Below are 24,997 nucleotides of genomic sequence, written 5' to 3'. Positions count from 1 at the left end.
ACTTTCTGAGCATTAATATGATACCACAAGTGGAAAAGTTCACATTTGACCATGTATGACACATTTGCTTATGTGGAAACTAAAGAAAGTTAACCAGAAAGCAAATAATGATTATGAGGGATATGAAAGAGTTCAAGGAGTGGATGAGGATGGTGGGAAAAAGGTAGTTAGTTTTATGCAACCCATGCACACTGTATGCTTGTATGTAAACATCACACTGAACTCCATGTATATGTACAATTTATACTCTATGTTAATAAAAATAAATTAAAAATTACCGTCAGCTATATGTATAAAGTATATATGTATAAGTGTATATAAATGAATTTCTAAGATATCTCATATAAGCAAACATCCCAAACACCAGATCACTTCTGGTCTCAAGAATCTGTGATAAAGAATACTCAACCTTTATGATTTGAAAGAATGCCTCATTAGTAATAAGTTGCACAATTTTTAGCAAATGTAATTTGCAAATCAATACAGTACCCTTTTTTAAATATACTACCATTTTTAAGTGACTCTCAATATGAAAGGGTAGTCAACTTTTCTCTTATAATAAAGAGAAAGGAGCTAAAGGTGTAGGGAAGGTGGGATGGGTAGGGGAAGAGTAAAAAGGGAAAAGAAAAAAATGTGAGAGAATGAAAAGATGAAAATAAAGTGTTTGTAGATGGGGAGGGGAGGAGGGCGTGAAGGGAGGGCAGAGGTAAGGGGAAAAAATGAGAATCAAGGCTTGTCATGTAGAGGTACAAGATCCCAACAATGAATGTAACTGTACTGTATCCCTAAAATGTACCAATAAACTCAATTAAAGCTGAAAAAAAATAAAATTAAAAAAAATAGAAAATTTTGATTTTTTTCAAAATTAGGTTTTTGCAATTTGTAGTTTTCGTGTTTTATGAAGTTTTCCAATATTCAATATGTTACCTGCAGTCAATAACTCGGCCTTGATGGTAGAAGGAAGTTGGGATGATCTCTCCATGAAGTTGACCAATACGGGGCACTCGAGTAAGATTGGTACAAAGTAAAAATCCACAGAACACATCACTGAGCATGTTTAAAAAAAAAAAAGAACAAGACAGGAGGAATCAAGCTCAAAAAATAATCAAAACTATTCAGTTCACATATATTTATAATGTTTAAACATTTGTTCAGATATTTGGAGTTGGCTATAACTCCCTTCTTCTGTCAAGAAGACCACATTTCTGTTTAAGGTAATTATGCACACAGCCCTGAAAATGGACTATGACTGGTCTAAGCTAGTCATGGAGCTCCCATTTCCTGCACAAGCTTTCTTACGCGTCTCTTCCTTCTGTTCTCTAAAGCGAAAAACAGAGCAGAGCTACAGTGATTGGAGAAAAATGCAGCTAGAGAATTGCTTACTTGTTTTTCTTAATGGATAAAAGATTAAAGCCTAACAAGGGAAAAATCTTTTGCTCCTACCTCTACTTTCTTCCTGTGAATGGGCAGTTTATGCATCTACTTTACAACCATGACTTCACAAGCATCAGGATAAAACTAATAGTCTAAGGATTACAGAAGCGTAGAAATTATCTAGGTCCTTGGGAACATTGTTGTATGACTCACCCGTCACAAGGGCAACTACTTCCACTCTACTGGTTAAGTGAACAATGACTCTTTAAAAATGCACAAAGAAATGAAATATTACATCACTGAAAGGGAAATCAGTGCTCGATAAATGTATAAAAATGTGCTAAATTCCATTTAGAACATGGGAAATGCAAATTAAAACAACAGTAATAGTCACACTCACCAGAAAAGACAAAAGTAAAAAAAATCTGGTAAGATCAAGTACTTGTGAAAATGTGGTGCAACAAACTCTAATATACATATGACTGATGGTAGGATTCTCACCCCATTTTTAGAAAACAGTTTAACATCATCTAGTGACACTGAAAATATTCACTCACATATAAATGTGCTGTAAACTATATGTAGAAGAATTCTGGTAGCAGTACAGTTCCTGATGGGCAACACACAGAAATAAATCAAATGTCCATCAGCATAGAATGGAGAACTAAATTGTAGCGTGTTCACACACACACATATACAAAAAGAAAATAAATGAATAATGAAAATGAAGAGCATATTATGAAACAAACTCTTAAAATGCTGAGTTATAAAGAAAACTCTGAAAAGGCTGAACTTCAGAAGCAAAATATAACATTATGCATGAGTATTAGAAATGAAAACTTAGGAAATAAAACTACAGAAAAGCAAGAAAGTAATTGTCACAAAAGTCAGGATGAAGGGACGTCTAAGAGAGAGATAGGAGCTAGCATGGGGAAAGAGACATCATTTCTGGGATGTGGCTGCATTCTACTACTTCTTGACCCAAGTAGGAATTGTGTGGGGGTTCATATCATAAATATTTGGAGGAAAGTATACTTGTGTGTTATTGTTATAGCTTGTGTCTAGATGTACCCCCCCCAAACCTCATGCAGTCATAGGTGCGGCTTTTTCAGAGGTGGCTGGATCTAGAGTTTTTGACTGCTTCACGGTACAATACTAGGGTTAAGGGTGCTACAATGAAAGGTGAGTGATAACTATATCAGCCCACTGGTTTGGCACCACCCTAATCCTGCTGGCCTGGATACAATATAAGGAACAGAAAGAGGCTTGTCTGGTCTCTTGCTTACTTTGCTAGCTTCTGCTCACTATGAACTGTTGCTCCTCTATGATGCCTGTCTGTCATGCCACTCTGCCTTGGAGCAAGTGGATTATGGACTGAAACTTCTACAAACTGTAAACTAATAAATCTTTTGCTCTTTAACTTCAAGTGTTGGGTATTTTCTCAGTAACGAGACAAAAGTAACTAAGACCATCATTCACTTTTCAGTATATATATTTCATATTTTTAAAAGTTTCAGAAACACATACTAATTTCCTTAACTCTTTGGGGATTGGATATTCTATTATCAGATATTCAAAAGATCTCTTTCACCATCACCTAATCCAATGCCACCTAATTTTATTACATTACAGAGATACAGAGGAATGACCAGATTTATCTAAGACATGAAACTAAATAAAACTAATGAAATTCAGAATGGCCCAATCCACAGATTTTGACTACTTCAGGCCTTTTCTACTCACTGACACCTCAGTAATTGGAGCAGCAACATCTTGGAACATCTATGCTTCATTTGTAAGACATCAGATGGGAAGTTCTGTCCTCTATTACTTTTATTTAGTTTTAAAGAAATTACAGTCAAAGATTGTTGCCTCCTAAGGCCTCTTCCACCATCAAAGGCTATATGCAATTGCAAAGTTTCTTAAAGAATAGCACAGAGATAACTAACTAGAGAAATAAAACCTCCTTTAAATCCTTGCTCTACTTCAAAACTGGGAGGAAAATCCTTGTCGCTATGGAAAGAAAATATAGGACCTTTGACCTACAACTTTATGGTTCCATAGTCCCAAGCCACTACATAAACCCGAATAAACTCCTAAATCACAATTACAACTTTTCTCAACCAACCAAAGGGAAACACAACTGATGTTCTCTGAAATAGTCTCAGTTTCCTGGATAAAGATATCTTTCAATATGCACTAACCGGGTGCTTTTTAGAAGGGGAAAGTCTCTAACATAGATATCAGATAACTAATATCAAAAAGGGCCCCATTTGTGAGACGATTAAAAATGTATGTCCTGGTTAAGCATAATTTTTGACTATTAAAAGATTCCAGAAATGATTGGATCATGAAGCACTGTACTTATCACTACAAGGAATCCACTGACGCTCACAGTTTAAAGTGCTATTAGGAGGGAAAGCACATTAGATGTGGGTCACTACGGGTGTGGCTTTAGTCATCATACCTCTCAGTGGCACTCTTCCCTCATCCTGCTTCTTGGCTACCATGAGTTTTCTCCAACAGACCCTATGGCGGTGTCATTTCTGCCTTTGAGCCGGACAACTATGGACTGAACCCTCCAAGACCGTGACACAAGTAAAACCCTCCTCCTTTAAGTTGTGAGTGTCAGACATTTTGTCCCAGCAATGAAAAAACAGCTAATACAGTATATTATTATTTTAATTTGAGAAATCCTCAAAATATCCACTGTCTACATAATTTGCCTTTTAAACTCTGCAAAATAGTACATTTATAGGCCACATACTCTAGCAAAAGATAGCAATTAAAACCTAACATTCATTTGTAATACTTGGGCAAAATATGTTTTCAAAAGAAGAATCAAGTGACATATAGCATATAATAAATTTTCTGACTTCTACAGAAAGGGTGTGAGTCCGTAGCACAGTGACCGTTTAATCTGTTGTCATTTGCCTCTACATATGCTAAAGTATTCTTTTCTTTCGTTTTTTTTTTTTTTTCCAGTACTAGGTATCAAACTCAAGACCTTGTGCTTGTGAGGCAGACACAGCACCACTGAGCTAAAACCCTGGCCCATGCTAAAATATTCTTAAAATACACACTCTAAATTTTTGAATAGCTGAGCACTTATAGAATCAGAAGCAGCATTCATTTGGGCTCATTCTGCAACTGCATCCAGGCTTCCCACTCACTGTTTGCTACACTGGACCCAGCGGTCTCCATCCTTCCCGCAGTTGCCCTTCTCGGTACCTTCTGTGTTCAGCTTCTCATAGCAGAACTTGTCCGACCCTGCAGCTTCTTTTGGAGATGGGCAAGAAAAGAAAATAACTTTAGTCCTCATTGTTATCCCAAACCAGTAAGATGCCAATAACTGTTCTAACAACGGGTTCTCCAGGAAAAAGAAAAAAACAACCCTGACACGTAGCATTTACCAATTTCTACAGTGTAAATATCACGGGGCTGATTTTTAAGCTATCAACATGAGGTCCATTGGCCTATCAAATCCTGGAAAATTTAACAAATGGTTCTTGTGACCTTACTCAAAAAATAAAAACTCCAACACAACATTATATTTAATGTGAGAAACAAACTTCCTGCCAATTCTTGATAGTGGCTGTGAGGATGGGCAGTGGTAAGGCTCCCCAGCAACAATCAGTGAAGCGACACATAGAACACTTATAACCTTTATTAATCCTCTTTTATATTAATTTGGAAGATTAATGATAAAGTCTTAGCCCATTGAGATCTTATATTGATACTTGGGTTTTGATATTTAGATTTCTGAAAGACTATATATTTCAATTGTCTTTCCCCTATCAAAACCAAAGCATGGAATGTAAATCTCACAGATAAATGATATTTGCCAAACACCGAAATTGTTCTTGCCAGAGGTTCTTTGCTTTTGTGTGCTTTCTTTCTTTCCCTGTGAGAGTACCCAGCTTCTGCAGCAAGGCCGACCCATTTCTCAAGCTTCCCATCTGGTCCTCATGAATTAAAGCCATTGGTGAGTCATGGTAAATGTCAGAAAGAGAGAATGTGTATTAACATTTAGGGAATGTTCCGAGACTTATGACTGTGCACTGATATACTCCTTAGGAAAAATGTGCAGAACTAAGATAGTGAATGGCAGAATTTAAAAAATAAGACTAGAATTTTTCTAGCCATGCAAGTAGCCAGATAGTGAATATCACTGAGTAACACTCTTCAGTTCCAATGACAGACAAGCCCTTGTGGTGAGCAGGTGTTTTCTAGTTTTTGTGTTGTTATTATTATTTGGCATGGGAGGCTGGGGATATAATCCATGCCTCTCCTTCACTATACCACTAAACTGCACAGATTTTGTGACTAAGAGTCACAGTTCTCTTTACTCTCACTCTTTCTAGATTTCTTTAAATTGCCATAAGCTGTGCATTTCTGCCAGCAAAGTTGAAAGAGAAATGAAACGTAGAGAAAGCAAAGCACATAACCATCGAGCAGGAAGGTGCAACTTACTTGTGCCCCAGATGTACTGACACTGGTTGTCCCTGGTCTTGCACTCGCCATTGTAGCAGCGGCCCTGGGGGCAAGAGCACACGTGGAATGAGGCACACTTGACTAGCACTGTTTTTCTTAAAATTGTGACTCTGTACAAGGTCTCCTGCTGGTTTGGTTAGGTAAGGTTTTTCATTCCATATTCTCATATTTTCATAGTAATCAATAAGAACATGAATTTAACAAAAGCGTAAGATACCACACAGTTAAAATTTAAAACTCAGAACAGATCGATCTAATATAGTTCTCTAAAGCCAAAATAATGACCTAAAATTTTAAATTTTCATGACCAAAAAATGGTATATGTCTTTGATACTAAAATAAATCTTAGCCCCTCATATATGTAAATGTCGGGGTTATATAATTTTTAAAAAATGTTATAGAAGATTGCCGTATTTTAACATAACAGACAAGCTGAAATTATCTAAAAATGGTCACAACTCAGTAAATTAGATTCTGAATTGTGCAACCAGTATATCACTTTTCTTTTCCCTCATTCTGGATAATTTGTCACCACAGTTAAATATCTTTAATAATCGGTATGACACAAAACAACTCTGAGTTAGAACTACAATGCCATAATTTACTTGAGTAATTGCCTTTCAAAGTTACATTTAACAAAAAGGAAAAAAAATACATTCAAACCAATTTTTTTTATTAAATTAAAAATTTAAAGCCTAGAATACCTGATTTTGATTGCAGGCATATCCATCTTGTTTATGAAGATTTGGTGGGCACTGAAAAATATTATCTTTTCAATTAATGTACAGTGTGTCCAGGACTTCCAAATAATGTGCTCAAAATATAAAAATGAGAAAAAGTGTGTAATAAATATACTATCAGAAAAAAATCTGAAAAACACAAAGTCCTTAAATAACTTATCAAAATGAATTCTATCATTGATAGAAATAAATAAAAAAGAAAATTAGGTCCATTCAATGAATGCTAATACTTTTTATTTGCCATGAGATTGCCTAGAATAACAAATTATATTCACTTGTCTACAGAGATCAAAGTAGAAGGAATTACAATGGACAGTGAAGGAAATGAATCAGCTTGTTATGTAGGAGTGGACCTGTTCAGAAACTAATTTACAAGACCTTGCTAAGCTCCATGAAAATGTCAAGTCTGTATTTAACACCATGACACACACCTACCTATGGGCCACTTTTCTGAAACAGAAGAAACATTCAGCCTTTCAACTCAGTGTAATTGCTATAATAGCTATGATGTTTCTGACCCCTCAAAGTAGACTTGTTACTAGAACAATTGGTGGTGTGATAGTTATTTCTTTAGAAAGATCCATTTAACAAAAAAACTTCTTAAGCTGGGGGCGGTACTAGAAATCAAACTCAGGACCTTGCACTTGCCAGGCAGGTGCAGCGCCACTGAGCTAAGTCCCCGGCTTAAATATTCTTGATTAGTGCATATTAGTTTTACAGATCAATGGGTTTGATTCTGGCAGATTTATACAGGCATATAACATACTTGGATCACTTTTACCTACCCCTGTCACCCCTCTGTGCTTCCCTCTCCCTCCCCTTTAATCAAATTAATTTTAAAAATATACCTTCACTTTTTCCCCAAAAGTTACACTGAGTAAGTGAAGTTAAATTTTCTGCACATTTAAGAGAGGTGAAAAAAAGGTTAGTTCAAAGGCTCCTGCTACCATGTTCAAACTACAAAGGAGAAAATTTACACAGGGGTGACAAGTAAATGGGAAATAGGAATAAATATGCACCAGGATCTTCCATCAGTCTTCATCTCCTCAGTCAATGATCCTCCATTCTTACATCCTTACAGTTTTTCAGGCCAAAACCCACAGTGTCAGCCCCTAGTCCTTACTGTTTTACACCTCCCATCCAATGTGTCAACAAATCCTGATGGCTTCAAAATATCCCCAACCTGATCACCTTTCTCTGTCTCCACTATTAACCCCCTATTCAGGCCACTGGCATTTCTACCTGGATTCCAGGAGGTGGGCAGCCTCCTACCTGACCCTCTTCTTTCCCTGTGGTCTCATCATGGTCTCTAATATCACTGGACTGGTCCCTTTAAGAAATACGAATAGCAGATCACACTGCTTCTCTGCTCAGAACCTTTAAATGACTTCCCAATGCACTCACTGGCCTCCGATCGTCATTCCTCGTGATTAGCTCCTCTCCACTCCGCCCTGTTGTCTCTCTCATCTCATTTCCTGCCACTCTCCCCTGACCGCGTGACTCTTCACGATTGCCAGGCCTGCAGGCAACCCGCACATTTGGCCTTTGCTGTTCCTTTAATGTCACCCGAGACTTTTGCATGCTTCACTCCATCCTTTCTTGGGCAACTCTGTGTAAACACCATCGCCTCAAAGAGACCTTTTCTAATCGTGCTGTGTAAAACCACACCTCCCTCCCAGGCTGGCATTCTCTGCTCCCGGTTTTCTTTCTTTTCCTTAGCAAGTGGCAATTCATACATTTCACTTATTTGTTGATTGTTGTTCCTGTCATCATGTGAGCTCCGCACAGGCAGGGCTGTATGCTTTGTTCCCTGCTGCCTTTCTGTCACCCAGAACAACACCAGGCACATGGCAGGTGCTCAATTACTGTTAAGAAAATAAATGCACCACCCATGTAGATGCAATTAACTTATTCTAAAGGCAAAGGACTTACGCGATCTGAAGAGAAACCAGAGTAATTAATTTATTCTATCCTGCACTTAGGTGGTTTATCAGGCTCATCACAGAAAGGCACAGAACTAGTTTAGCATTCCTAAGGAGCAGTAACCTACGAGTGAACATTGCAAGATAAAATGCTTTGGAGTTCGGTGCCATTCTAAAGAATAACTGCCTCTCACACATGCTCTATTCACTGCAGCTTTTCATTCAACCTTTTTGTGAATATTCCACGGATGCAATTATTGGCACTGAAACCTCAAATACTGGGCCAACTGCACGACTGCAGAGATCCCTACACATCTTTCATCTGTACACATTCCCTCAGAACGCAATCATTACCTCATTAATCAGCTATCATTAATTATTCACTTACTCTAAAACTAACGCAACCACAGTCGGCACGAATGCAAAAAAATGGTGCTACTAAAACAGACACTTCAGAGTCTAAAATTAATTTGTCATTTTCACTTTCATAACGTTTCAAGCAGGAAAAAATGTTTAGAATTCTTCAGTAATAAAAAGAAGCCCTTATGACAAACTGCCATAGCCATGTGTGATAAGATTTCTAATCAATTCATTCTCGGTTTAAGCTAAAAAAGCTAGTTGTTTATCATAAAAACATTTATGAACTTAAGGGGCTCAAGGTTTTTTATCATTAGAACATGTATTAACTTAAGGGGCTCAAGATTTTTTATGGGGCTCAAGGTTTCTCAATATTTTTAAAACAGAAGAACCATAATCTGAGTATTTTGTTCTGCCTGTGAACGGCAGTCAGATCTGTCTGTGCATGTCATGCCTACTTTGAAGGCAGGCTTCAACAGTGCAGAAGCACTTAAGTATATTATACTACCCATTTAGATGACTTATTTCACAGCACTAACAAAAACCATTTCCCACATTTTCAAATATATTTATCGTATCATCCTATATTTTTCACCAAGGATTTCTCTCAGTTGTACAAGCATTGCTTATTCTGCCATAAAATGTGAAGTTAAGTGGCTCAGGGACACCAGCAAATGCTAATAAGCAAAAACATGCAATAAAAGATACAGTCCAAATATGCCTAGAGATACAGATTCTCAGAGATTCTATAGTCTTAAAAATTAATACCATCGATTGCATTCAAAGTTTACTATATCTTAAGAATAAAAGAAAATTTTGAAAGATTTACTTCGATTATTTATTTTGGGTTCATTCTGAACATCTTTAAAAATTATTTCTAAAGAAAATTCTCTGCTGCCGGGGATTTAGCTCAGTGGCTCTGCCGCCTGCCTCACAAGCACAAGGACCCGAGTTCAATCCCCAGTACCAAAAAAAACCCAAAAAAGAAAATTCTATGCTAATATGCTAGTAAGAAATTAACAGTACAACTCTTACCTTATGCACACAATAAAAAGAAAAATGTTTTTCTTTGACAATAAAATAGAATGAACAAAGAGCCCCTATTAGAAAAACCTTATTTTTGATAAATTTCATGGCAAGTCAGTAAAGACTGAAGTAAAAAAATTTCTAAAAGGACTGAATACAGAGAATTAAAACCCTGCATGTGAATTATAAAAATATTCCACAAAACCAAAAATATAACTTACTGGAACAGTATGTCAGGATTGTCAGCACACTTGTCATGAAAGTTACAACCCACCATTCTTATACTCCATCATTATATTGTAGAAAAATTGCAAAGAAGCTTGTTTATATATTTAATCCTACTTCTGGGAAATTATCCTCAAGACTAATGTTAACACAGAATAAGAAACATTTCTAAAAATAAATACACAAAGATATTCACTTCCATACTAACAAAATAATGAAAACTGCCAAAATCTAAATATCCACCACTAGGTATAAATCAACTAATAAGTCCACGTGACAAAGTCTCATAGGATCAAGAAAAGGATATTTATTTTAAAAACTGCATAACTGTACAAGAAAATGCTTTTTTTAATTCTAGTGCTGGAGATCAAATCAGGGCCTCAAGCATACTAGGCAACCTATAGGGAAATGTTTTTAAAGTAATGCCAAAATGTAAATGAAGGCAGAATAAAATTCAGAATTCTTAGCATGGCCTACAAGTCCTAAGCTGCCCTGATTCCGGAAATCCTTTTTGAACTTCTTTTGCTATCCTGCAGCTATTCTTGCTTTTGTTCCACTTCCTGAAGGAACCAAGCTTCTGCACCTATGGCTTACTGATTAGCACGCCCTTATTTGTACCTCTAGTTGGACACCACCTCCTCCAGGAAGACACACCAAATGCCTCCACCTACCCTTCTTTTCAAATCACCTTATCTATGCCATCTCACAGTTTTATTTATTTGCCTTGCTATACGAGGCAAAATGTAAATTTCATAAAAGCAAGGCCTTATAAATCTTGTTCCCTCCCACTTGTATCCTAGCATTTACAGCAGTGCCTGATACACAAGCCAACAAATATTTATTTGAATAGCAAACCCTTAATACTTAATATAGTAAAAAACTACATGAAGAGGGAATTCTAGAAGGCAACACTAAATAAAATGTTATATTAATTTTAATGGACAGAAAATGATGTCAATTTGACCCAGCTATTCTCCTGCTGGGTATCTTCTCAAAAGAATTAAAGAATCATATCATGGTGATATATGTGAACCATGTTCATAGCAGCACAGTTTGTAATGGCTAAAACTTAGAAACAGCTCAATTGCCCATCAACTGGAGACTGCGTAAAGAAAATGTAGGGTTTTTTTTTAATATATATATAAAATGGAGTACTACTCAGCCATAAAGAATGAGAAGCTAGAGCCGGGCATGGTGGGACATGCCTGTAATCCCAGCACTCGGGAGGCTGAGGCAGGCTGTGAGTTTGAGACCAGCCTGGGCTACATAGTGAGTTCCAGATCAGTCTCAACTACATAGTGAGACCCTGTCTCAACCACCGCCCCCAAAAAAAGAAGCTAGAGACATTTACAGCTAAATGGATGAACATTGAGGCCATACTCTTTAGTGAAACAAATAGGACACATGTGTAAATACTGAATAGTTTCTCTGGTGTGAGAAAATGAAAGTGTAAATAAAGATCAAAATATTTAATAGATAATGTGAAATAGGAAGAAAAGGTCCAAAGGGGAAGGGGAAGTGGGAGCAGTAGAGGAGAGGAATAAATATGAGAAAAGGAAAAGAATGGAAACAGTCTTTGTAAATGGGGGCAGGTGTAGAGGGGTTGAAATAAAGGCAGGGGAATGGAGAAAAAAATAAGAACCAAGATATATTATGAAAGGTATAAACTCCTAATAATGAATGTCAACATATTGTATACGTAAAATGTACCAATAAAATTAATTTAAAAAATTATGTCAAAGCATAGAGGCCACAAAGTCAGCACTATGCACAGGGACAGAGGCAGCAACAGAAACTAGGGGAGGAGCCCCTTGTTTCCAGTCCATCAGCCAGAGCACTGCTGCTTGTTCTTTGTTTTCTACACTGGCTCCCATCCACAATTTGGTAAAAGAAAGGATTTGTAGCTTCAAAATGCTTGAAAACAGCTTGCTAATGCTCCATTAATGTAAATGTACTATTTAATATATTGGGCCAAGAAAAAATTTAATTAGCTAGGGCCGGAGATTGAACTCAGTGGTTCCAACACCTGCCTCCCAAGTGCAAGGTTCCAAGTTCAACCTCCAGTACCAAAACAAAACAAAACAAAAAAAATAATCAGCTAGATATAAATCATATAACAAAAAAAGGAAGAAGAGTTGGAAGGGAAGGGAGAGGGTGGGAATGAAAATGAAAAGAATTAAGATGTGTTATACACATGCACAGGTCCCCATGATGAATGAGATCACCATATACTGCAAATATGTAATTAAAAAATAAAATATAAGAAAACTAAATAAAGAAAAAGAACTACTTATGAAGGAGATATCTCAAAAAAAAAGGATATAGGTCCAGAAACAACATACCAAACTTTTTTAAAAATTAGAGAATGTCAAAGAGGCAGAAACAACTAGAAAACAAAATAAAACATAAAAGAAATCAAAGCATGTTCACACATAGAATCTATATTGAAAGCTTTAAAATCTGTACAATGTATTACCTAAGACACAGTCTGCCATACCTGGCCAGAGTCTCCTGTACAATATTCAGTAATATCACACCCATTCACAGCATCCCGGCATTCATATCCTCGAGGCTGAAACTGCAAATCAAAGGAGCTAGTATCAATTAATATTTCAAAAACTTATGATTCTAGGATCAGGGATTTAGCTCAGTGGCACCGTGCCTGCCTGGCAAGCGCAAAGCCCTGAGTCCAATCCCTGGTAGCAGGGGGGAGGGGTTATGATTATTATATTCCCTGACAATCCCTATGCTTTCTCATAACCATCACCAAACTCTTTTCATGAATTAGCCAAAGAGGTGCAGAATTGAAAGAAAGCCCCAGATTCTGCTTTCTACACTAAAGATGAATCATCACTCAGGATATTAAGTGTAAGGATTCATAACCCGCTGTCTCTAAATATTATTTTAAAATAATTCCAATGTGATGGAAATTACATAAAGAAGAAATACTGGTTTGGTGTACGACAAAGAAGCAAAACAATGCGATACAAACATTTAAGATTTCTCTGAAGAATTGATACACATACACGGCCTTCACTTATTTATCTATCAGCATGAATATTAATCTTACCTTAGCTAAACAGATACAATAAAATGACAATGAATTCATATAAATTACCTACAGTGCTGCCAGTGACTGACTATAATATGCAAAACATTTTGTTTGTCTGGGGAGGAGACAGATAAAAGAGAAAAGCCTCAAGTAATTTATAATCTGCTAGGAGACAAGAGCAAGAACAAACTATGCTAGAATCTTTTAGAATATCCCAATGTGTAATATCCCTTGGTACAGAAAAATGATAAAATCATGTAATTTTATGACTGTAAGATTATCATAGGTCTTCTATATGAGAAAAACATTAAAAATGTCTTTTGAAACTAAGTGGAGGTCACTGCAAATGGAAGTCTATGCCCACGCACAGACAGTCTGTGCACATAAAAACATACATAATTACATCCTTATCTAGCTTTCCTGACTAAATAGAGGATTCAAAAACCCAAGTGGGAAAATATGGCCACTAGCTTTTATGGTCTGGGTCTAGAGTTTTACAAAAAAATGTTAAAAGCAGGCATATTTAAAAGATCATAAAAACTGTTCCTCTTCAACAATTTAATTTGATTCTGTGTTAACAGAGTGACTTTCAGTTTTTATTTTGGAATCCATATGGTATATCTTCTTAAGGAGGCATTGCAGAATAAGGTAATGAGTAGTGAATAACAGAAAAGATAAATGTGACCTACAGAGGTCAGGTGAAATTATTGATTCTACAAAATTACCAGGCTAATCAATATGCATAAATTTCTGACAAGCTACACAAATGCTTAATATGCATACTGAGATATTTAGCTAATCTGTCGACTGAAAGAAAGATGGAAGTGTCAGGGAACTCACAAGGCATGAGGTATTGTTACAGCAAGGCCCGTCACTGCAATGGGCCCCATTGGAGAGAGAGCATTTCTTACAGCACAATCCATAGCATTCCTAGAGAAAAAAATTGCATGAGAGCAAGCCAGGAACCTTACCCATGGTTCATTCAGCATATTCCACGCATGTGACTTATGTATAATCCAAATAAATACACTTATGCAGAAATCAAATATTGTAGGAAAGAATTTCTCACTATAAATAATGACAGGCTCTTTTCTGCCATGTTTCTCAACAGAGTATGATCTAGAAAGGGCATTTCTATCAAAGAGTGTGCTTATTTCTTAACAGGTCTTCCCAACCCTGTTATCTCTACTACACCCTTAATACTCAGTTTAGTTTTAAAGGGGCAAAAATAATGCACAACATGGAAAACTGTTTCATGATTTTGTAAAACTTATCCGAGTATGAGCTAAGAATTTTTAAGAGGAAGGGAACTGGACTAGAACAATCCAACAGGCTTTTTCAGACAAGGCAGTAAGGATGAGACTAATTCTAACTTGTCTGAGCTGGGCAGGAACATTAATCAGGGAGATGGGAAAGAAAGGCAATGAGACCACAGTGAATAATACCATGGGCCTGTCCTTACTGCTGTTCTTGTTACCTCTGAGAAAGGATTTACTGACAGTAAAGAAGGCCTTTGATACCTACCACATGGAAGCCACAGTCGCATTCTTCCCCAGGCTCTACATATCCATTTCCACATTCTGTTGGCTCAAACAGCTGAAAGAGATAAGGGACACAAAAGAAAAAATGTTTTTATCACAGAAAATCAGTGGTTCACTGGGCCCCCACATGCATGGCCCTATGATCAGCTATCTGCCGTGTGGTATTCACCTGTGAGGTTTTAGTATGGCATCTTACACATAATGTCTGTGTGGGAAATATTGTGCACTTATTAATAACACTTCCAGAAACATATTTGAAAGGGGTGATATCTCTTGGGGGTTTCATTTGTGGTAGGCTCCAGGGACGAATTCTAGCATTAGAGTTACTTTTTATGGAGACTAGCTGTCAAGAGGAATAGATCACTTTTCATATCTGCTAATGGAACTAAAATGTATTGCTAATAAGATGCACAGATATCTAATTTGCTGACTTGACTCAAAGCAGCTGAGAAGACATAAAAATGTCAAAAAGATGAATATGTTTCAGTCACAGCAAAATATGATACATTTAATCAAGTAAGTTTAAATAAACTTAGAAAACAATGTTTCTAGAAATGCAAGCCCATCACTCTCATTGAAAAAAATCTGGATTATCTGAAGCATAGTAAGTAAATATATATACACATGCATGAATATATCGAAACCTCTCAATCATTCCTGGATTGGTGGAATAGTCAAACCCCTAACATAATCTACCCTACTAATGTTATGAACTTGCTTCTAGACTAATGTTCCCCAGTTGTCAGGGCGGTTGACTGATTGTGAGAAAAAAGCCTATTTCCCATCCCTCGAGGGAGAAATTCTTGGGGAATGATCATCATCCCTGGGTGAAAAATGGAGCATCACATCTCAACACAAAGGCTCAGAACCATGCCTACAAGAGGGAGAAACTCTACCCCAGAATCTATACACACCCTGTGGAGATTTTACCTTCCACCCAGTCCACCCAGGGAACACCTGATCCTCCTTCTACTTCCAGAAAGACTCAACTATTTTAAGAAGCAAGCAAAGTTTCTAGGCTCACTGGGTGGGACTCCTCTGTGGAAAGTCCAATAAGTGGAATCGATAGCCCCAATCACGAAGCTATTTGGATCAGCAGGCAGAAGAAAACAGAAATGGAAAAGGCCAGCCAGAGCATGAGTAGCACTTTGTATCAAGCCCTCAAATCCTTCACTCTGTCTCCATCCTGAGATGGGTCAGTACCACCAACAAGACAGGAAACATGGCAGTTGAGAAGCACAAAAAATACCAACATAGATATTGTGAATATAACACACACATATATATATATACACATTCATTGATTTAAAACACTTGGAAGAAAATCTGTTCTTTGACACTTATAAACTATTCTACTGGGAACCACAGAGCTCTTTTTTTAACCACTGTAGTATATAGTTTAAAAAGAGAAATACTTCTTATTTACTAACTTTCAAAAATGAAGTTGCCTAGAATTTATTTTAATATAGAATACCTGTTATTGGGACAATTTTCCTCTTACTCACAACCAATTTGAGAAATGCAATGATGAATCACTATGCATATACTAAAACCTTAACCTGTCCAAACAAATCAGTGCTGTTTCTTGGGCATAATGCTCATAATTAGCTGGTGCACTGCAAGCGTGGTAAAATTAGCCATGCACACTGTGCTTCAAAAATGCCAGCAGTTCATACTAGGTCTTTACTACCAATTTCATCCATTTCAAACACTTTGAGACTTTCAGACTTCTATGCCGAGATTGATGTCAGGCAAGGCGGGCACCTATTTTGATGAGGGAAGGTCACTTTCAAAGCCCTACTTCTTTTTCTGCAGCGTTACTGAGATTTTACACAGAGGTGAGCCATCAAGCTAGTGTCTCCTGGCTCCAGCAGTATCACTTAATGAGGAGTATGGAATAAATTATTCTGTCAGTTATTCACATTAGTCACTGACTTTTTTTAGAAAAGGTTAACATGAATCCACTGCTCTTCCAATTTGCAGAATATTAAGCATTTTGTAAGCAATGAACTATATTTGACTTATGAAGCAGTATGTTAAAGGAAATTTATGGCATCCATAAATACCCTGGATAACTTTATGACTGGCTGATACTAGTAATGTTTCCTAGTAATGCTTCCTACCTGGGAGAAGAGACCACCACCATCACCACCATCCCCAAAAAAGGAGGAAGAGGAGGAGGAGGAAGGAAAAGAGCAAGAAGATGGGAGGGTGAGGAAGAGGAGAAAATAGTAACTAGGTCCCTAGAAAGAGTATCAAGGATGAATGGAATTTTTACCAGATAAATGGATTAAAGTAATATTTAATCTTAATCTAATTCATTCCTCTTAGAAGCAAGGTGAAAACAATCTAACAGGAAATTTTCAAAGATATTTTAACTGAAGCATTTTTGATTTGGGGAGGGTTTGGGAGTACAGCTAGCTCTGAACTGAATACTAATTTAGAATTTGATGATTTACCTAAAGAGGACTCAATCTTCCACATGACGGAGTTTCTTAATTAAATATTAATCTGACTCACAAGTATCCTGCTTTCTGAAACAAGGATCTGATATTTGGTACTGTTACACTGTGAAACACTGAAAAAAAACTACACCTTCTAAATTACTAACCTTTGTTGGTCTGTTGAAAAGACAGGCTCCGCCTCCTCTCTGTAAAAAGTCTCTGTACTCCAAAATGCTACACTTTGAAAATTTTCTGGAATGGGAGACCCTGAGAAAACAACAAATTGATTATGTAAATAATTTACCAAGAGCAGTCATCAGAGAGGAATATTAAAACCCCTGAATCAGAACAAAATGTTCATTTGGGGCCAGATGAATCTACTTGAATTTTGACAAGTCACTTATATCCAAATTGCTAAGCAAGTTTGTTTCTTGGAATTTATAAAAATAGAAATACAACATTTAGAAATGGGAAGAAAGGAACTAAAGGTGTAGGGAAGGTGGGATGGGTAGGGGAAGAGTAAAAAGGGAAAAGAAAAAATGTGAGAAAATGAAAAGATGAAAATAAAGTGTTTGTAGATGGGGAGGGGAGGAGCGGGTGAAGGGAGTGCAGAGGTAAGGGGAAAAAATGAGAATCAAGACTTGCCATGTAGAGGTACATGATCCCAACAATGAATGTAACTGTATCCCTAAAATGTACCAATAAACTCAATAAAATTAAAAAAAATAGAAATACAAAGAAAAATCACAGAATTATGGGCTAAGTTACATCGCCCTAAGTGGATGAGTTCTCTTATGATCTTACTTAAAATCGTTTTTTTAAGTTCACTATAAAATGTCTCCATGGAAGCTGTATTTTTAAAAGTAATCATTTTTATTTGCTATGTCTCAATAAAGATAAGCACTTTTGGGGGGCTGGGAGTTTACCTCAGTGGTGCCACTTGCCTCTCAAGCACAAGATCCCAAATGCAATCCTCAGTGCCAAACAAACCAACAATTCTCAAAGGAAAAATGAGCACTTTTTTTACTCTATTCTGAATAAAAGGAACTCATGACTCTGGAGGGTATCATTGAAAGGACTGATTTCTTACAGACTTGTAATTCAGGCTTTGATAAGGCAACTCAGGTAAATAGGAAACCCTAAAGAACTGTGTTAGAGTGTACATATAGACAAAGTGCAATCAAAACATATAGCAAATGTTTAAATAAAAATTTACAAATTTATTAGAATAAAAAGTCACAGATCCCCTTCAAAATATTCCTCTGTGATTCAAACACACCTGTCCCATTGTTCTGCCTGTTTCTGAAGCAGTTCTCAAGATCTCTTTCATGTTTGTCTTCTCAAGGCTACCTCGATGATTTCAATCAATTCAAAAATTTATGGCAATTTCTGTCAAATAAAAACATTACCATACATCTTTATCTGCCTTGTTTACCAGATCTGGCAGTGTGACCTCTGCCTTTTCCTCAAAGTTCAAATGACCATAAAAGTAAGCATACTGAATTGATCCAGGACATCAAGGCACCACAACAGTGCAACTAAAAACACAAAAGGTGGCTTCTGAAACTTCTTCAGAAAGTAGCCAAGAACAATGGGATAAGTTTGTTCAAAGCAAGGCAGTGATTTTGACAGGCTTAACAGCAATGTGTCTTTTACTACAATTTAAAAAATGTAATTATTCACCATATTTTTATCATACCTTAAATATGTATATATACACACACATTAAAAACAGAATTAGGTTAAATAAGTTCCTTATTCCTAATTTCAAATACTACTGAGTGATATTCATGATTTACCAGAGTGGAAAAGTGGGCCTCTGTGATTTACTTAACCAAATTGATACCTCTAAATGAGTATATACGAGTATATTGTACACATGGTTGGCTGAATCTTACATACTGAATATTTGTAGTACTACTTGATTTAAGAGTGATGGGCCACTTATTCCACGATATAATCCAATAGTTTTATGTATTGTGACATGACAGTTTATGGAAGTAAAACCAGCTACTGCTGACAGTGATCAGAGATCTCTTAAAACAAATATACAGAAATGTATACTTGAGAAAATATACATTAACTTTAGTCTCTTTTTCTGGTGCTAAAGATTAAACCCAGGGTTAGTATATCCTATGAATAGTCAGATCTAAAACTCATTTAGAAACTGAGAGTTTAAACAACAAGACAGCTCCCTATAAAACCAGGAATGTAAATGGTGCTGCCTTCTGACAGCAGTCCTCAGGAAGCCTGCATGTGCCATAAACCACTAACCTGTGGAGCCAAAGTCATGCGATCATGGAAACTAAGAGTTTCGTGTTTAAACAATCTTCCTAGGAAAGTGTTCTGAAGTCACACACAAATGGCTGACAGTGCAAACCCTCTTCTGCCCAGGAACAGGAGTCCTGGGAGGGTCCAGCACAAGAAAGAGGAAGAGGCTCTACACAAGTAGGTAGAGGTGTCTTAGCTAAACTCAGTGGCACTAACATAGCACCAGAAATTGCCAAGGTACTGTGCAGATATCTAGCATGGGCCAATGAAGCAGAAAAGGCACATGGGTAAGGAAACCTGTTCCATCTCCTAGGAGTCACTACAGTTGGGAAGCCTGGAACAGGGGCTCATGTGACCAAGACTCCCTGGGAAAAACACTGTCAGGTTTTGGTTCACTGAAGCAAGTTCCCAAAGTATTTGCCAATGAAAAGAGAAGACTGGGCTGGGGATTTAGCTCAGTGGTGCTGCCACCTGCCTTGCAAGCACAAGGACCCAAGCTCGGTCCCTGGTACAAAAAAAAAAAAAAAAAAAGAGAGAAGACTTAAGACTGATGACTAAAGGTTCAAATGCCTACCACTAGAAGATTAATTTAGACACACTAAATCTAACTTGATAAAAAAGGCCTTATCAATTCTGTAAGAAGCACAGTACAATTTTTATTACTGTAAACATGTATAGTTACAAGTTTCTTAAAATGTAAATTGATGACCAAATTGATTTTCACTGACTTCTTTAGGTAGACAAACAACTTTTATTTTGAGTGTACTAAAAAATTAATGTCTCTCCTAAATATAGAAGCATTTAGTAATGTGCTTCTTTTAAGAGTTAAGAAGTAGCTAATACATTTTACTTTGATCATTAACCTAAAGTAAAAAAAAAAAATTAAATATACAGTGAATTAGTCCTGTCAGCTTTAAAATATCAGAGAATTAATTATTGAATTTATATTAGGTCCTTAGCCTAAAATGCCAGTACTCAAGAGACCATGTCTCTAATTATATTCAGCAATTTTAGCAAAGGTCATTTATCAAATGCATGCGTAATAAAAACGTACCCCGTTTCCTCCATGATGCAGCCACCCCAGGACTCTGTGCAGTCACATTCTAGTCCAAAGAAATCATAACAGCAACAGAGGAAAAAGAGAGCAACACATCTTTAATTTGCATCACAGTTCCTATAAAAAATGCTTTATTATCAATTCCATGTCAAATAGATACAGAAACTGAAGCTTCACAGTGCAAAAGGTATTTCATTTAAGTCAATATTTCCTCTTCCTTTGCAGAAGTATAAATTGTACCTAAGAAAACAGCTAGAATCAAATAAAATTATGCTTATCTTTATTATAACTCAGACAACTCAATGAGGTTCCTCATTCCAACACTTAGAAGCACCTGGGCTAGAATTTGCAATGCCCCAGTTTCAGTCTAAGTATTCTACCATATGAGAGACTCCTAAAAACAAGTGACAAGGAATCTCTTGGGTTTCCAGTTTCCACTTCTATATGAGAATAAGGTCTCAGCTGATCTTGCAGTATACATGTAAATACTGAGAAGACATCAGTAAATGTTAGTTAGTGGGGATTTGCAAGATGCCTCCAGACACTTGTGATGGCTCTGTGCTTGATGACTTAATATCCACCAAGGGCTTCAAAAAGGCCACGGTTGGACATTTTGTGTAATTTCCATAATTATGCAGTAAGGACCCAAAAAGTATCAGATGTAGAATAATGCCAAAGTAGTTTTTCCTTTTCTTGAGGAGGCTGGGGTGCTAATGTCTCATATTGTCGCATACTAACACAGACAGGAAGAGATTTCCCTTAATTTCTAGTTCAGTGCATAATATGAGTGAATACCTTGGCTTTACTTTCCACAAGATCACATTATGACATTTGTGGACCTGAGGCACTTTGCCTTCTGCCACAGAAATGTCTTAATTATATTTTCTACTGTGTTGCCATGAAGAGGAATATAATTCGGGTTGGACATCTTTTTCTGATTTTAAAAGAAACTAGAAATTTTCATGGGCCTGTAAAACTATGGTGGGTCCAAGCTACTTTGCAAATTGGATAAATCAGTCCTGTCTTTGCATCTCTTGTTTGATTACTAAAAATAGTGCCTGCCAACAGTCATTCATCATGACTTTGTACTGCATGGGGTCCATGGACTCCTGTCTGGACTCCTTCTGGACCTGTTCATGCATCACAGGAGAATTCTCTCCTTGGTTACCCACCCCAAGTTTAAAAGGCCTAGAGGCAGCTCAGTGCAGGCAGTGGTGGTGAACCTATAGCATGAGTGCCACAGCAGGTATTTGTTATCACTGAAAGCTCTAAAAGGTTCACCATTACTGGTCAAGGGGGACCTTCTTTCACTTTTCTGATGCAATCGAGTAGGTGACTTTAGGGTTTAAATATGCACTTCTTCTTCTTTTTTCTTTTTGGTACCAGGGATCTAACTCTGGACCTTGTGGCTTGTGAGGCAGGCAGCAGCACCACTGAGCTAAATCCCCAGCCCTTGCTCTTTTTCTTGACTCTCGATCCAACTATTTCCCAATCCAGCCATACTATGACTAACTTGCATGGAGCCTCATCCAGTATCTTGTGCCTACTCTCAAATGGCTGGAAAACCCAGGGGGCCATATTCATCCCAACATTCTGCCATGTGAGAAAGAGCTAAAACACAGCCCGAGAAATCGGGTGTGATTTCATGGGTTTTGAAAGGAAACGTTCTTTAACTCAAATAGATTAAGAAGTACTGCAAGTTTCTCATTTTATAAATCACTTAGAGGAAGGATACATAAAATTAAACTACAATGATTGAGGAATGAAAACAATCAACAGGACATGGATTATACAGACGGAATGGCTGTGAGAAGGTGAGAAGGTCAGTGTACATACTTGGCTTCCTGCTCGAAGGTTCCCATTGGATTCCAAGGTTTTGAGCCAGGCTTTGCGATAAAACTTGTGCCACTGCCATCGGAAGACCATACTGTTTTTCAGAGTTGAAAGTATGTGGGAAACATTTGAGAAAGTGCACAGAGCTAGTTATTATTTCTTCGTTATCACCATATATCATCTCAGTTCCCTAAGCAGAGCCTCACTACATCTAGAGATGCCATATGCTCCTTATCACTTCTTCCTCCCAACCGACAGAGCCCAAGAAACAGAAAGCCCCTCTTCCTGTGTGGCACCTCTCAGGACCTAAAGCTGTCACATGGAAACACAAAATATAAGTCACAAAAGACTATGCTCCAGTCCAACTTACACCAAATCAAGAAGTTCAACTTACTATAAATACACCCAGGGGTCCCCACCAGTTGATGGCTATTAGGCTAACTTTATATAACAAGTCCCAGTTGTAACCAGGATTTAAATAGAGCTTGGGGGTTTCAGGTATTCTTGCCAACTAAAAATTTTCTTTATAAATATAAATGCATAAAAAAATCAAACAGTGATTAAGCAATGTTTGTTATGACGCATTCTATAGGTAAGCAGAAGACAAAATGAAAAAAATAGATATAGGGAGAAAAACATGAATATCATAAATTATTCTATTTAAATGAGGTAAATCTAACATGTAGAAGAGCATTGTAACTTTTAAACAAAAACATTATCAGGAAAAGATTAATAAACTTATAAAAATGCAACATCTATGTCTAGAGCCCTAAAAACCTATGGGCCAATTTTGGCCTGCATTTACTTGATAAATATGTAAAACTATCATTATGATAACCAAGGATACTACCATGAACCCAAAGGACTACTTTGGCTTCTATTTACTAATGCAAGCCTCTTGAGCTACATTCTTGATGTCCTCATTCAGAGCAAGCGTGAGAAGGATGTAAATTAGGTCATAAGGAAGGAGGAGATCAGCTGCAAAGATAAAGCTCTACTTAAAGAAAATTGATAAAATTTACCTCATTCACGCCAACCCCTCTTGTGCGAGAACAGACACCTCCAAAGTAACTCAGGCTGCTTCTCTTATAGTGGAATGTCACACGCCTTAAGAAAAAAAGAGTGCTGTAAGAAAACTTGACGTAGGGACCACTATATAAACTCTCCCAAGACATGTCCACTGTCCTGCACTGAACAGCCCAAAATCATCCTTCTCCAGGAAATCAAAAACTATATTTTAAAGACACTTAAAGTGATGTTGTAAAAATACCTTTAAATAGAAAGAATGGAAGCAAAGCTTCTGAAAAATGGTGGGGTGGAGGAGTGGAAGGGGGAGAAGGAGAGTGGGGGAGGAAAGAACAACCAAGATATATCATGTACAGGTACAAATTTCCTGTGATGAATGTGATCATCATGTACACTTAAACTATACCAATAAACTCAGTAAATTTTAAACAACCCTTAAGTTAATGTGTTAACCTCAGTTGAGCAAGCATTAACAGAACAAGTAAGCACCATACTCTGACATGGGAATTAAGGACAGAAGGATAAGCAGACCGCAGCCCTTGACCTCTTTCTACTAGATAGTACTTTGTAGTTATAAAAAAAATTGCTAATTATTATAAATTGATAACACAAATGAAGAAAAGAAAAGGAAAGGTAAAGATGAAAAGGAGGAAGGAGTACTTGAATTGGTGTAGCTTACAGGGATGTTTGAAAACAGCTTCTCTGTGAGTAGGGAGAGTAGGGAAGGGAACAGCTTTTTACAGCAAAAAGAAAACATAATACATCTTTTCCTAGGTGATGGAAACCCAACTAGATTCAACGGCCCATTTGGAAAGACTACTCCCAGCGATCTTGCAGGTAAGTGTGGTCATGAGACTGCTCTAGCAAAGGATCAGGTAGTGAAACTGTCATGTGCAGGATTTCAGGAAATCTGCTTTACCAAAGTGGACTCAGCTGGGAGGAACTGCTCTTTCCCTGCCTGTAATGAAGGTTAGAACACCAGCAGCATCCTGGACTATGAGGTGACCTTGAGCAGGGGAGTTCTGTGCTCTGAAGCTAGAGCTCACAGCTGCAGAAACACCAGATCCCAGCTCTGGAATCCACTTTCACACTTCTTACACAATGCAGAAGGGCAGGTACATACGAGATGAGATGCACAGCATCGGCATGCTGCTTGATGCGCTGCCGGTATTTGGAGAACTCATGGAGCATCTGCACAGGGTTGGTGGTGATATCAATATGATCCTTCTCAGTCCAGGTCTCTACAGCCACCAGGACAACCCTGGTATTGAGCTGCTCCTTGTAAATCTGAGGGTAGACAACAGGACAGGTGCAGGAGGAAAACACTGGGTCAAACATGCACCATCAGTGAGTCAGAGTCAGTGGAAGGACAGGAAGGGGGAGGTGAGAGAACATGGGGTCATAATTAGCTCCTCAGAGAGAACTGTCTTCTTTCTCTTTTCCAAGAACACAAAAAAGAAAGAATAATCACACAATCTGGTCTCATGTAAAATATTCTCCTATAATGTTACTTCCACTCCAGGCTTGCACCTTTTGTAGCCTGGCATCTTAAAAAGGAGATAAGAGAGAGATAGAGATAGAGAGAGAGAGAGAGAGAGAGAGAGAGAGAGAGAGAGAGAGAGAGAGAGAGAGAGA

At 37.4% G+C, this 24,997-nt stretch overlaps 1 protein-coding gene across 1 annotated transcript in view; it reads right to left on the bottom strand.

The window, feature by feature from the left end:
* Positions 1 to 24,997, bottom strand: part of Adam23 (ADAM metallopeptidase domain 23) — a 165,580-nt gene that overhangs the window by 24,174 nt on the left and 116,409 nt on the right. Inside the window, exons 12-23 of the mRNA XM_010616208.3 lie at positions 24,486 to 24,649; positions 23,359 to 23,443; positions 22,340 to 22,430; positions 20,501 to 20,549; positions 17,343 to 17,442; positions 14,715 to 14,786; positions 14,031 to 14,120; positions 12,636 to 12,716; positions 6,573 to 6,623; positions 5,848 to 5,911; positions 4,548 to 4,653; positions 928 to 1,047 (exon numbers count right to left, since the gene is read on the bottom strand). Coding sequence (XP_010614510.1) covers positions 928 to 1,047; positions 4,548 to 4,653; positions 5,848 to 5,911; positions 6,573 to 6,623; positions 12,636 to 12,716; positions 14,031 to 14,120; positions 14,715 to 14,786; positions 17,343 to 17,442; positions 20,501 to 20,549; positions 22,340 to 22,430; positions 23,359 to 23,443; positions 24,486 to 24,649 — 1,073 coding nt within the window. The remainder of the gene's footprint in view (positions 1 to 927; positions 1,048 to 4,547; positions 4,654 to 5,847; positions 5,912 to 6,572; positions 6,624 to 12,635; positions 12,717 to 14,030; positions 14,121 to 14,714; positions 14,787 to 17,342; positions 17,443 to 20,500; positions 20,550 to 22,339; positions 22,431 to 23,358; positions 23,444 to 24,485; positions 24,650 to 24,997) is intronic.

The sequence above is a fragment of the Fukomys damarensis genome, unplaced genomic scaffold, assembly GCF_012274545.1.
Source record: "Fukomys damarensis isolate Sample0158 unplaced genomic scaffold, DMR_v1.0_HiC HiC_scaffold_16, whole genome shotgun sequence".
Taxonomy (NCBI): Eukaryota; Metazoa; Chordata; class Mammalia; order Rodentia; family Bathyergidae; genus Fukomys; species Fukomys damarensis.
Note: the sequence above shows the minus strand (reverse complement) of the source record. Positions and strands in the feature narration are given on the sequence as shown.